Here is a 13590-nt window from a genome sequence, read left to right as displayed (position 1 = left end):
AGTAAGCAGATCTGGCAGTCAGTTGAAGCAGGAGTTTAATGAAAATCCTAGGCCTAGGTAATCCATCCAAGGTGCAACAATGGTGTATCCTTGCAAAGCCTGCCAGTGCATGCAATGTTCTCTCATTCAGGCTGCCCAGGAAATAAATAAGCATGTTCCCAGACATTGTGTTACTTGACCCTGAAACAAACCTGTGATATGGACAGAGCAGGTACTATTATCTCTGTTCTACACGTGGGAAACCTGGGGAAATGGCCTGCTCAAGGCTATGTTGTTGGCACCAATAGGCTTCCAAAGTGGAGCACAGGGTTAGAGCTAAAGGAACAGATCTAATATGGAATCAGATTTGCTCATCCCTATTACAGTCACACCAAGCGCTTTCCGTCTCAGATGCCTCTGGAAGTAGTAACTTGAAGCACAGATACTCCATTCTGATACCTGCAGGAATCTGGCTGCACTGCCTGCTGTGGGGTGTGAGGTTCCTTCACACCATCTGCTTTGGCTCGTAGGACACTTGCCCCATTTCCTGGCTCACTTCCGAGACCTACATAACAGTGATCTATGACCACTCAGTCCCTGAACTAACATTGCTCATGCCATGTGCATCTGGGTGTGACTTTTAGCTTACTAATTCCACAAGCTCTGCTTGCAAACCAGTGCGATTCATTCTGCTGATTTTCTGCCTGTCCTTTTGCTAGGCCAGCCTGTCTTCCGGAAGGTTCATGCTAGAGAACGTCCGATTCCCTCCTCTATAATCACCATTGCAGGTACTCGTCTCCTCACGGCCCTTGGAAACCACAGTTTAAGGAACTTAAGGTTAACTGCCTTTGAGCGTTCTTTCTTCTTTAGGTCTTTAGGCATTAAAGTGGCATAATTCAGCCCCTGTTCCCTCTTGAACTTTGCTACATGATGCAGTGGCTTCTCTGTAGCTGGGGAATGGTGGATTGGCAATAAAGCACAACCACACCAGCCCAGGACAGGAGGCACGGTGGAGGGAGCGGCACGGACCTGCAGAGGAGGCTGAGCCCAATGGTCTCTCAGGTTTCAGTGTGTTCTGGATTTCTTGCAAATCTTGCTTCTCAAGCACGAGTTTTTCCAAATATAATGAAGTTTCTTTAAAAGCAAGCTGTCTTCCTCCCAAGAACCTGCCTTTCCTGCCTCCAGGCAGCATGTTGTTAGCCAGATACACACAGATGATGGTACATCTGCGGGGTTTCTCCAGAGCGGAGCATTGACAGGGGACTAAAGGGTTACAGAACTACCCCAGATGGATTGGCAGAATAGACCCGGTGTGAGCTCCTTGCACCACATCACTGAATCTCTGAATAAGGACAGGAAGACCCAATCCTCAGTCCTCGCCATCACCCCATCACTGGCCACGGTGACAGAAGCACTTCTGCCTCCCCCAGTGAGACCTTCCTCGTTCTCACATCCCACAGCCCCATTCAAATACCATACAGCCCTAACTGCAGAGTTGCTCCAGAATATTCCTCGTGGAACTAAAAGTACCAGTCTCTTTAGATTCTCATCAGAGAGGCCTCTCTGTTGAAAACTCTCAAGCAATCTGTGCTCTCAGACTTGTCAGCCCAGATCTGAGTGAAGGATTAAAATAACCTTCAGAAAATTGTTCCACCACTGGCCTTGGACCCCTTTCCAAGTTCTGTGTTGTTTGTTGGGATGAAAAATTGCAAATGCATTCACGAATATCCACAGGAGCTCCTCGGGTGCAGACCTCCACGTGGCTGGTTCTGTTTTCTAATAGGGATTCCCGCTCTCAGCCCTTCCCTTCTTACAGCGATGCTGCTTCAAAATGCAGCCTGAGCCAGAAAGCATCAACAGCAGCTTTGTCAGAATTCTGCTCTTCTCCAATCCCAGGTACCTATTAGCTTTTGTGGTATGTCATCTGCAGAATCAGTTACTCAGGAGAAGGGAGGTCCCCTACCGAAGGTTTCGTCACAAGACTGTGTTCCGTCCTGTTGATACTGATTTTAGCAGTGGCTATTAATTATGTGTTTGATCTTTAAGTTGTGTTGACTGGTTAAGACCACGATGTTATGTAACTTATTATCAACTTCTCAATAAAATGTGGTAAATTTAAAAATATATACATGTATAGGTACCTATACAGATAGAGAATTAAACAGAGAATGTCCTCTATCTGAGAAGCAAAACTAAAAACACAGCATGTTATCACCCTGAAGAAATAAGGAAATGAACCTGACTTGACTATAATAAAATGAACTGCATCTGATCTAGCACTCAAAGTGAAAAAATAGTAATAGATGATCAAAAAATATACCGTTAAACTATTTCCCTATTCAATAAAAAAAATATCTAAAGAAAAGGCACTTTAAAAAAAATACTCATCTCTCTTCTTTGCCACTTTCAAAAATCTGTATTATAAATGCTAATTTATCAGTACCGTTATAGAGTACTATAGATAAAAGGATTTATTTAGCTGTCTTCTCTTAGTTACACCTAAGGGCAATTATCCCTTAAATGTTCACGATATTTCTAAGTGAAAATAGCCCTGACCCTACCATGCCTTTGTGCTTTGACTGCTCTCTGCCTGTAATGCCCCTCCTTACTCAAGTACCTCCTAGCCATCCTTGCTACCAGCTTCTCCTGGCAAACTGCTACACATGCTTCAGGGCCAGTTTCAAGTATCTCTTCTTTCCAGAAGCCTTCCCTGACTCCCCGAAGCAGAGCAAGCTGCTCCCTGACCCTGAGCCCTCAGCTCTTCCCTTGCTGAACTAGAAGTTGCCCCATCTGTCTGCCTCCCTTCCTGCTAGACCATGAGTTCCTGGAAAAAGGGGCTGAGGTGGGTCGGTGGTGCTCAGTGTGCTGACATGTAGGAGGGCAGCGACGTGTGTTCAGGGAACCAGTGGTCTTTACAGGCATAGAGCAAATAAGAGGCTTGTCTAACCGTGAGTTGGAGAGTCACACACAAATATCTATTGAGCATCTACTACATCGCATACATTGTAATAGGCTCTGGGGAACGTGAGGATGGTCAGAGAGCAATGAGACGTATTTTTCTGTCTTGGTACGTGTACATGCTGGATGTTCGTACGTAAAGGTAATTTACATATAAAAAAGAATATGTTAAAAGTGTCTATGTTCAATTGTTCAATGTGTACACACAACGAATACTAAGGAATTAATTTAAGGTCAGAGTGGTCATTCCTAAACACGTCATTTGGGGGCTATTTCATGCAAGAAGAGGTGGGGTTTTGAAAGATAAGTAGGATTTAGCTTGGTGAACATGGGGAAGGTTTCCAGATGGATAGACAATGGGATGAAGTGTGGAATTAAGTCCAAGTCGAGTTTGGAGCAAGAGTGTAGAGAGTGATAGAAACAGATACCCTGCTTTTCTAGTATGAGAAACTGTTAAGACAGTAATTCCTAAGTCTTGGTCATTCTCATACCTCCTTTACAGTATTTGCACTGGCTGCATACCAGCTAGACGATTATTTACCTAATGTATTTGTTTTGGAAATCGCCTCATGTTTTTACTTCACTAGATTTGTTTTTAAAAGAAAACTTTGTCACTAACACAAATGGAAAACTAGTATTACTTGTTATAAATAGAAGCTAAGATTAAAAATTTGGGAAATGGAAAAAAATGTATTAACTTCTTGATACAGTTAAATGCTCTATGCCTGAGAACTGACTTCTCTGACCTAAATGGTAGAAACCGTAGTATCAGGAACCAGGTCCAGACATAACAGCACCAAACTCAGCACTTCTCCTTGGTCAGAAAGACAAGTGGATGATTAAAAAGGGAATAACCTTTTCACTCCCCGAGTGCTTTGATTTCATGTCCACTTATTTAATACCATGTTCCAGATCATTTCATTTTGTCAAATGCAGCTTTAAATAATGCCACTACATCACTTTTCTTTTGTAATTTCTTCCCCCAAGTGGCTTTGTAATGCAAAAAAAAATCCAAGTGGTAATAGTTCTTCTTCTGGAAAAATAATTCTTATTTGATGTAAGTCTCCCAGACATCCATGTTCAGCCACGGTTTTGAACGAAGACGCTCATATAACCTATGAAAACTCTAATAACACCGCCCTGGGGTCAAGGATCAGAAAGCAGTGGGAATCAAATACAATTGACGTGAGCACTAGATAAATGGAACATCACGTTATCTGAGCCCAGCCCCTTGACAGCACACACATACAATTTCAAGGACAAATCTTGGGGACACCAATCAGAAACTTTTGCCTCCCTTCGGGTCATAACTTCCCAAGCTTACTATAAAAAAATTACAACTATGACAGTTAAAACGCACCTAGTGGTACCTCTCTTTTGCGTCTGCTAACATTTAGCAGTTTTTGGCCAGTCCAAAAATCACTTATGTTTTGGTCTTCATCTTATTTTTGGGGGGCCCTGTAATTACTGGGGATAGGAAAGCAGATTCTGAAATATCCTTTTAGGAAGACTCTTGAATACATACTAAAGAATTCATTGATATGCTACATCCTGCTTTTCCTTCGGTTGGGTTTGACACTCGGTATAGAAAACGCTGGCCGTGCTTCTAGCCCATGTGCTCAGTGTCCTAGCCGTCAACAGCCGGCCTGGGAACCAGTTCTCTGCAACATTTGCTAGAGTGTCAGCCACTCCCGCAGGGTCCCTCTGCAGAAGGAAGCCATGTGTCTTTGGAGGGGATGGGAGGTGTGGGCTTTTGCAGCAGTTGATGCCCAAATGCAGAAGGCAAGACGTCTAGGCTAGAAGTCCCTCCCTTTCTGACCTCTCCTCAGTCAGCAGACTCCTACTGCAGGCAGTTTGCCTTGAAGTTTCTAGAAGCCAGGGCGTTGGGGCTCCAGTCTTTCTGTACCACCAATGCTACTTCCTTGGAGATGAGGCTCATCCCATTTGACTCTTCAAGGAAGTGGCCTGTCTTGGTCCAGCATCCTGGGCCCGGAGAACAGGGGGCTGAGTGATCACAGGAACAGTGTTTGTCCTTCACATGCTCATGGCCTTCTCAGAGTGGGATTTATCCTAATGACCTTCATACAGAGAGAAACCAACTGTGAGCTTCCCCTCATTAATGGACTCTCAAGTCCATTAACATCTTCTCAGCACCCATAGCCCCTCCTGGAGTGTAAGCTACATGATGGTTCTAGAAATAATCATGCTTACGTGGTGAGTAGCATTAACCCCCCTAAGGCTCCACCCTTGCACTCCCCATTTACTTTAAGATTAACATGGGGAAGGTCCTCCCATCCCATCTCAGCTCTGCACCAGAGAGAGGCAGCACTGGAGTGCAGGCACCTTACTGAAATGTGGAAGGGATGTTTCACTTCTTAGCTTGCAAAAAGGGCTCTTGGCAAGTGAGCAGCTAAGATCAGAATTTCCCATCCACCATCTCTTTAGTCCTGGGGCATTTTCTGCTGCTTCTAGAAAGTGGAGAGCAGGAGGCCAGCCTCCTCCATCCTTTGAATCACTCTAGCACTTTTCATTGCCTTTCCTTTTGGTCATGTGCTAAAGGGATGTGGCTGACTCACAGCCAGGTGAGCCAGCGTCACGGGGGACAGCTGGGTGATTCCCTCAACATAGACAACGAGCAGGCAGAGTCTTTCTCAGTGATGTGACCTGTAAGTTGCTTTTCCCCATCTGTTCTTTGGCTTATGCTTAAGTTGGGGGACATTATGGTCACCTGCTGTCACAGTGATGTGCTGCCCACCAGGACAGATGTCTGTCCAGTTCTCCCCTCCAGCCTGACGACACCACCCAGGGGATTTCTCATAGGTCATCAGGGCTTCCTTCCTTCTTGGTTTCCTTGTAGCAGGATCCAGGGGTTTCCAGATAAAATTGAGTGCCTTCTCACTTTCTTGCCCTGCCCTTTCACAGAGGAATGTGACGACAAGCAGCCACTGACCAGCAAAGAGGAAGAGGAGAGACGCATCGCAGAGATGGGGCGCCCCATTCTGGGAGAGCACACCAGGCTGGAGGTGATCATTGAAGAATCCTATGAGTTCAAGGTACGCTCACCAAGGCTGCCCGGTATGGGTCCAGGCCCACCTTGGGACCAAGACGGTTCATATTGTTGGTCTTCACGATATGATCCATCCGGAATGAGAGGCAGATGTAATTTCAGGAACTGGCTGATGGTTTAAGAGGCCTTCAGAGCAGAAATGGAGTCAGAGAGTTGATAGGGAATTAAGAGGTCCTGCAACAAAACAGCATCAGAACCAGGGTCTGGTGGGTGCCACCCATCACCCTACAGGGTCACAGATGCCCGACAGTGAGGGCTTTGTCTGGGTAGGTAGCAAGGAAGAGGCAAAGGTGGATTCCAAGAGACTGTTACGCGTGGAGGAAACCAACACACTTTATTTGGAAAAGCTATTCAACCTATTAGAAGCCAAGCATTTTCACTGCTGAAAATTAGGCTTTTGTTTTGGGGTGGGGATGGTAGGGCACTCCCTGTAGAACACTGCACTAATAACTTCTCATTTATACATAGTCACCTTCTTAAGATCCTAGGACACTTTTAGCCCAGTCATCATACTAAATGTATAGGGTCCGTAACCAGAGAGTCTGTAGTTGAGCTGATAAAACTGGATTCCCAGTTCTCTAGATGATCAAAGTCATTTTTCAGAAATTAAGTACATGTGTCTTAGGGTGAGCTTAGGACTTGGAGGTGGAACTTTCTGTCCATTCTTAGCTGCTCCCTCGGCCCCTGTTCCCAACTCCCATCCTATCTCACTTGCATGGTCCTAACACTCGGAAATGCCCCCGAGAGCCACACCTCAGTTCTCTGTGGGGCGTGAAAAAGAGCATCCTCTCTAGGGGCTTCCAGAACTACAAACCAGAGCTCAGCAGTATTTCCCCCACTTATTTTTTAAGAGCAGATTCTGTTCCTATTTTGAAACCCAGAATGAAGATGTCCACAAGGGAGACTCAGGCCCCTGACTTAGATGTGTCAGGATTGCATCCAGATTTTTCATAGTAGTGGCTTCTTTTCCTTTAGCTGAGCCCATTCGTTATTCTTTTAATTTAGCTAACAAATGAAGGTGCCTGATAGGAGACAGATGGAAAGAAACATGTCTTTGCAATTAAAGTGGCATTTAAAAGATAAAAATGCAATTGAACTTTCCCCTTCAGGCCACCACTAATGCATCTGTTAACTCCTTTCACTCATGCCCATGGAAAGAAAGAGCAGGATGAACACTGGGATCAGTGCTGTCTAAGCAGACCCACCTTGACCATCAGAGCACACCCGTTGTTTGATCTGGAACCTGGATCGCTGCACACATGTGACTGGCAGGTGCACAAGTTCCCTGTGATTCCTGAGGTGCAAACATATCAGGCTGTTTCTATGGACCAGTCTGTTCAGATATATCCAACCTCATTCTTCCTCATATACCCTCTTTTCACCTCGAATCAGAGGGTCCAGTGCCACCTGCGGCAGCAGAGCTTCTACAGCTCAGCATTTCTGTAAATGCTGACCCCACCCCCATCCCAGGACCCTCATGGGAAATTATCATGTGCTCTCTCCCTTATGGAACAACCCCAAACTTCCCCCTTCCATGCACCCATAACCAGGAAGGGCAATCACAGTGACTTCCTGTAGGAAGCGTTGGGCTGGGGATGGTAGGGTACAGCTGTCTAGGCAGCACAGCTTTCTTGGGTCCAGAGCTCTCTCTGGTAAACACTCCAATGATCTGAGCCTTTGAAAGTCACCCAAGTCTGTCCACGTAAGTCCAGCTGTTTGGGGAACTTATCTTCCTAGAGTGACTTTCGTAGATTCCTTGCATCTCCTCAAAGTTCATCAGGACAGTTACTGCTAACACTAAAGGGCACCTTGGGGTCTATTTCTGAAGTGCCCTCAAGCATCAATTTTGATTCTATATTGTTATTTTAAGAGATTTTTTTCTAGACCATAGCTGTTTTAAATAACTTATTCAGTGCTCTCAGAACTGCATGAAAGTCCCAAATCAGGGTGACACCTCACAATAGCCCGACGTGCTTTGCCCAGCGGGTTGTTGTTTACTACACTGTGACTGAGGGCTTGGCTTTTCTAACGCCCATTGCCGAGGGTGAGGTTATGAGAATTGCTTACAGTCTAGTGCAGTGAAGAGCTGGTGACTGGCATTTTGAAAACCTCTTATCAGTATAGATGGCAATGTTCAAGTGTCTAAATTTCAAATTTAGGTCAAGAGAGGACACACATGCAAATTAAGTCCTAGGAAGAACCCAGGCTATCTCATAGTCCCCCAGGGTTAACATAAACTGTTACCAAGTCCAAACTCATTCTGCTGACCTAGCGGCAGGCCAGTAAGTCAGGAGACGAGGTGTTGGGGCAAAGAATAATGACTTTATTTGGCAAGTCGGCAGACTGAGAAGATTGGGGACTAATGTCATTGAGAACCATCTTACCAACCACTTTACTCAAGTCAGAATTCAGACTCCTTTTATACTAAAAAAGGAGGGGGGGTGTGGTCAGTTGTTGCAAACTTCTTGGCATTGAAATCCTTTGTTCTTGCACAAAGGTCAGGTCATGATGTCCCTGTTAACCTCCAACAAGATAAATGTTACTCTCCATTCTGCAACTTTTTTATCTCTATATAAATGGAAAAGTGTTATGCCCTTAAAGGTCAGAGTCTTGAGAATGGGCCATCCTGTCTATTTCAGGCTGTGGGCAAATTCTTTTACGAAAGGTGCAGACCCATCGTGACTCAGCACAGGAAACAGTACAGGGTTAGAGCTAAAAGAACAGATCCAATATGGAGTCAGATATGTTCCTCCCTATTATGAAACTAAAGTTTACAATCTACCTTAGATTTTACATACATATAAATTTTAAGTTTAGTTTATCTTAAAAAAATCTCTTGTGAGGGATTTTGAGGTCAGTCTGTGCTTCACTGTTAGAGCAGTTTCTCTCTTCAACTGTTTGTCTCCCAGGGAAAGGGGTTCTCTGCCTTGGCTTCAGAATAAAGAGGGCTTCTTTGGAGAGACCTGCCCCAAGATTCCATTACCTTTAGGAAAAGTCAAGGTCATTTCTTGTTACATTCTACTCAGAACTTTGAATTGGCATCAGCCAAGACACTCAGAATACTTGATGAGATGTGGCTGACTTCAGAGAAAAGACAGATGTTTGTCATGTGTTTCTCGTTGGCAGCCAAGAGCAGTGACGGTCCCAACTATTATCAGGGGCACTAGCAGTTCTAGACGCAGTTAGTGGCTGAAAGGTCACCACCGTAAGGACAAATAATCGAGCAAAGAATGACGACAATACAGAGTGGGCCAGTTGAATATGGGCCTTTTCATGTTTCTTATCTTCTCAGTGTTTCAAGTCAGTTCCAATGACTGTTGAACTAACACACTTGACTTTCTGATGTAGCTTTGACCTTCTGTCCAGGCCCCTCAGATCACATTTCCTGGTTAGCCAATAATGTGCTCTCTCTCTCTCTCAAAGCAAAGTCAGTTCAGGTACACTGCATTAAACATGTACCAATTTTGACCTCGGAAAAATAATACGTGTTTTCTGCCTCTTTGCACTGAGTGGGAACTCGAGGATGCCCTGACAGTAAGTGTGGATGTGCGCTAGACTAGCCAACGTGGTAGTTTCTCCGGGAGGAACAGCCTCAAGTCCCGGACGTGACCCTTCTCCCTGTAGCTGCTTTGATTTGTGGTAGCGCTTTGGGTGCATCTGCTCTGTTTTCTTGTGAATGCTTGGCTGCTCCTGCTGTTCCGTTAACTGACATTTATTTAAAAAGCTAGACAGTACTAATTGTACAGAACTAAGTGCTTAAAAAAGGTCTAAAGAAGAGGGGAGGGAAATAGTTCATTGGTAGAGCACATGCTTAGCGTGCATGAGGTCATGGGTTCAATCTCCGGTACCTCCATCAAAAAAAAAAAAAGGCCTAAAAGAAAATAACAGTAAGAGGCTTAGTGCAGGGGAAATTCAGCACACGGTAGTGGCAGTGTGCCCTTAACCATACAAACTGATCTTTTCTTGTCTTTTCTTGTTTGCAACAGGAGTAAGGCAAGATGAATTCTCTAACGGCCACCAGGCTGACAAAATCAGTAGCCAAAGAAAGATCTATGTATTGATGATCATGTAGCAGCTATCTTGAGGCTCTGCTGTCTGGCCGCATTTCATTGATCAACAAAAGTATAATAACAGGACTTAGTTTCATAATCTATCTGCCGCTTCCCGGTTATTCACAGATACGTAAAGCTGAGCAGGGCATAGATTAATTCAATTGCAGAGGGCACACTATAGACAAAGCCAGGAGAGAAACAAGCTCATGAAGCATTCGAGGGAACGCCATGGGCTTTTGCAACACCCGCTACTCTAAGTGCTGAGGCCAGTCTTCCTTGGCCCCTAGGCAGTGGAGGAGGCTTGTATTTGTTACGAAGAAGTTTCCATTTCAGAATGTTTCCAAGTAAGGACTCTGGCTTGTTTGCATAATCCTAACAGTGTTTGATGTCAATACTGTTGTCTGAGCCTAACATCTGCTACCCTTTATATAGCTCTGGGGTTTCAAAATCCACAAGGGCTGAGCTTTCCTGAGGCCTTAACCCACCCGGCAGTTATGATCTGATTCTTTTCAACTTTTCTAGAGTACTGTGGACAAACTTATTAAGAAGACAAACCTAGCCCTTGTGGTTGGGACAAACAGCTGGAGAGAGCAGTTTATCGAAGCTATCACCGTCAGTGCTGGTGAGTGCCTTTCTCTGCATATTGTAAGTTATAATGTTCCAAGCTGACTTTTTCTACTGTAACCACTTGGTCTATGTCAAAGCCCCACAGACTCTCCGTAATAAAATTACAAGAGAAATAAATGTATTTGTAGCATATATGCACATTTTGGCGACGAATGTAGACTTTCTAGACGAAGCAAATGTCTTCAAAAAGGACATTCTTCTTCATCTGCATTGTGTATTTCTCTCCGGAAGTAGACAAGAAAAATTTGAAGCCTTCTGTGTCTTAACTCATGGATAGCCAGTCACGGGGCTTTGTCTGGAAAACTCCCTGAAAGCAGGAGACGTGGCCAAGTGCAGGTCACAAAGGAGGCAGCGAGATCGTAGGGGAGACAGGATGCCATTAAGACCCTTCACCACTGCCATCTGCACCGTTTTACACCCTCTTCAACAACGTCTAACAAAAAAGTGTTTGCACTGGCTCTGGAAGTGAAAATAGAATCACGTTCTGTGTCTTCCTGTACAAGCAAAGTGCAGAGTTTTATTTAGGAAAATCCTACAAAACGCAGTATGTCTCAAACTCCAGGAGCCAGACACCTGCGGGAATTCAATTCAGAACGAAGTGTCCCTTTCCTACATTGTCAAACCTTGTCCGCTCTCTGTGTGATTGTATAAAGGCAGAGGAAAGTCCCTCTCATAGACACAGGAGAGCAACACTATCATGGGATTTTTTTGTTTTCAGTTCTTCTGCTTCATTTCCCACTGGTTCTTTCCTTTAAAGATCCCCGCAGGCTCATCTTCTGCTGTTGCAGCTAATGAACAAAGCTAGAATTTTCCAAATAGTGATTCCCAGACTGTAAAATAGGGAAACAGCGTCACTAGCCGTTGGGTCATGACTTCTGATACAACCCCCTCTTTCCAATCTGCCACAGATCTCCCAAGTGCTGTGGGAACAGAGGGTGGTAACAATGTCTGTGCCTGTTTATTATTAGTGCTGTTTATAATCACACTTCGGTTTCTTGCAATTGAGTATACAGTGGAAATTTATGAACATTAAATGATGAGTAATTGCTTAGGGGAGTAGATTTGGGATTTACACATAAATTCTAATGGGGGAGGGGAAAACTCCCTGTCTTGGTCCATTTGGACTGCTGTAACAAAATACCATAGAGTGGGGTGGCTTATGAGCTACAGAAGTGTATTTCTCACAGTTCCAGAGGCTGGAAGTCCAAGATCAATGCACTGGCAGATTTGGTGTCTGGTGAGAGCCTGCTTCCTGGTTCATAGACGGCTGTCTTCTTGCTCTGTCCTCACGTGGGGGAGTGGAGAAGAGAACTCACCAGGATCTCTTTTACCAGGACATTAATCATATTGATGGACTTTGCCCTTATGATCTAATCATCTTTCAAAGTTCCCATCCTCATATACCACCATATTGGAAAACAGGTTTCAATATATAAATTTGAGAGGGCCACAAACATTCAGTCTATAGCACTCCCTCATACGGCTTATGTTTTTCTATAAATCTAAGATTAATATCTGAGGCTTGAGCTATACTCCCTTACCACAGAGAGAAAAAAACTAAAAGGACAATGGTAACTTGAATAAAAAAGTGTTGACAAGGCCAATGGTAGAAATTAAATGATATGTTATATAACTATAATGTAAAATAAATATTACATAAAGTATAATAAATATATAATATAAAAATTAAAATATTTTAAAATAACCAAATTATTTCATGGGCTTTGACATATCAGAATCAAAACATTAAAAGCAGCATAAGCCTTAATAGACCATTTCTAACAGTTGCCAGGTTGCCTTTGGCTGCAAATATATGAGCATTTGTATGATGGTCATGTGCTGAGCATCATTCATTCATTTTTGTGTATGTCAGTCATTGCTCTTAGGATATGCCAGTGAATAAAACAGACAAATACTCTTGCCGTGTGAAGCTTACCTTCTAATGCAGGAGACAGCAAATAAGTAAAATAAGCAAAGAGGTCAAATAAAGCATATGCTAGATGGTGGCTTATGATGGAGAGCAACAAAGCCATGGAGGGAGACAGGAAGTGTGTGTAGGGGACAGGAAGTGTGTGTAGGGAGACAGGAAGTGTGCGTAGGGGGGCAGGAAATGTGTGTAGAGGGACAGGAAGTGTGTGTAGGGGACAGAAAGTGTGTATGGGGGCAGGAAATGTATGTAGGGGGACAGGAAATGTGTGTAGGGGACAGGAAGTGTCTGTAGGGAGACAGGAAGTGTGTGTAGGGGGACAGGAAGTATGTATAGGGGACAGGAAGTATGTGTAGGGGCTGCATTGGATGATAGCCAAGAAGACACCATCCATAGACACATAGACGCTGAATTTGCTCTTCTAGCAGTGGAGTGGTTTTGTGTGGGTTTGTTCATATGTTTTTGTAACTCTCAGGGACCAAGGTCAACATTTTGTGGCCAGTCTACAACAATGGAAAAGGGAAGTTTTAAGTAGTGAGAAAGATTATGCTGCAAAGCAGGCCAAAGTTGTGTATTTACTTCTGGTCAGGATAGATATACAGAGAAACAGTTTGAAAGATGTTAAGACTTTCTGACTTTAAAGGGGAAAATTTTGGTTTGCCAACACTTAGTTATGTTGAATTAAATCCTCTCAAAATCTCATGAGGGAGGTATTGTCATGCTCCTGACCTTCTGGAGAAAGAATCTGACCCTCAGCAAGGCGACTTGGCTTTAGGATGTAGTCCGGAGCCCTGATATACCAAAGACTAGTCTGGCATGCAGTCTGCCGCCCTTAGAGAAATTTCAAAGTGAGGAAAATTGCTACTCACTTCTGGCTTCGTGAGTGATGCTGGCCTTGTCACCTCTCCTGGTGCCATGGTTTCAGCACTCAGATGATGGGATTAATTCCCACTCATATCCTTTGAAGAACTGTTAATGAA

At 44.1% G+C, this 13590-nt stretch overlaps 1 protein-coding gene across 18 annotated transcripts in view; it reads left to right on the top strand.

The window, feature by feature from the left end:
- Nucleotides 1-13590, top strand: part of SLC8A1 (solute carrier family 8 member A1) — a 394897-nt gene that overhangs the window by 316173 nt on the left and 65134 nt on the right. For 15 of the 18 annotated variants that reach the window (XR_012511892.1, XR_012511893.1, XM_010967683.3 and 12 more), the window contains 3 exons: nt 699-767; nt 5860-5990; nt 10579-10678. Coding sequence is in view for 16 of the 18 variants with exons in the window: in XM_010967683.3 (XP_010965985.1) it covers nt 699-767; nt 5860-5990; nt 10579-10678 (300 nt within the window). In the remaining 2 variants the exon portion in view is untranslated. The remainder of the gene's footprint in view (nt 1-698; nt 768-5859; nt 5991-10578; nt 10679-13590) is intronic. The other 3 variants (XM_045504835.2, XM_074378767.1, XM_045504839.2) reach the window with 1 other exon arrangement.

This window comes from Camelus bactrianus, chromosome 15, assembly GCF_048773025.1.
Source record: "Camelus bactrianus isolate YW-2024 breed Bactrian camel chromosome 15, ASM4877302v1, whole genome shotgun sequence".
NCBI lineage: Eukaryota > Metazoa > Chordata > Mammalia > Artiodactyla > Camelidae > Camelus > Camelus bactrianus.
Note: the sequence above shows the minus strand (reverse complement) of the source record. Positions and strands in the feature narration are given on the sequence as shown.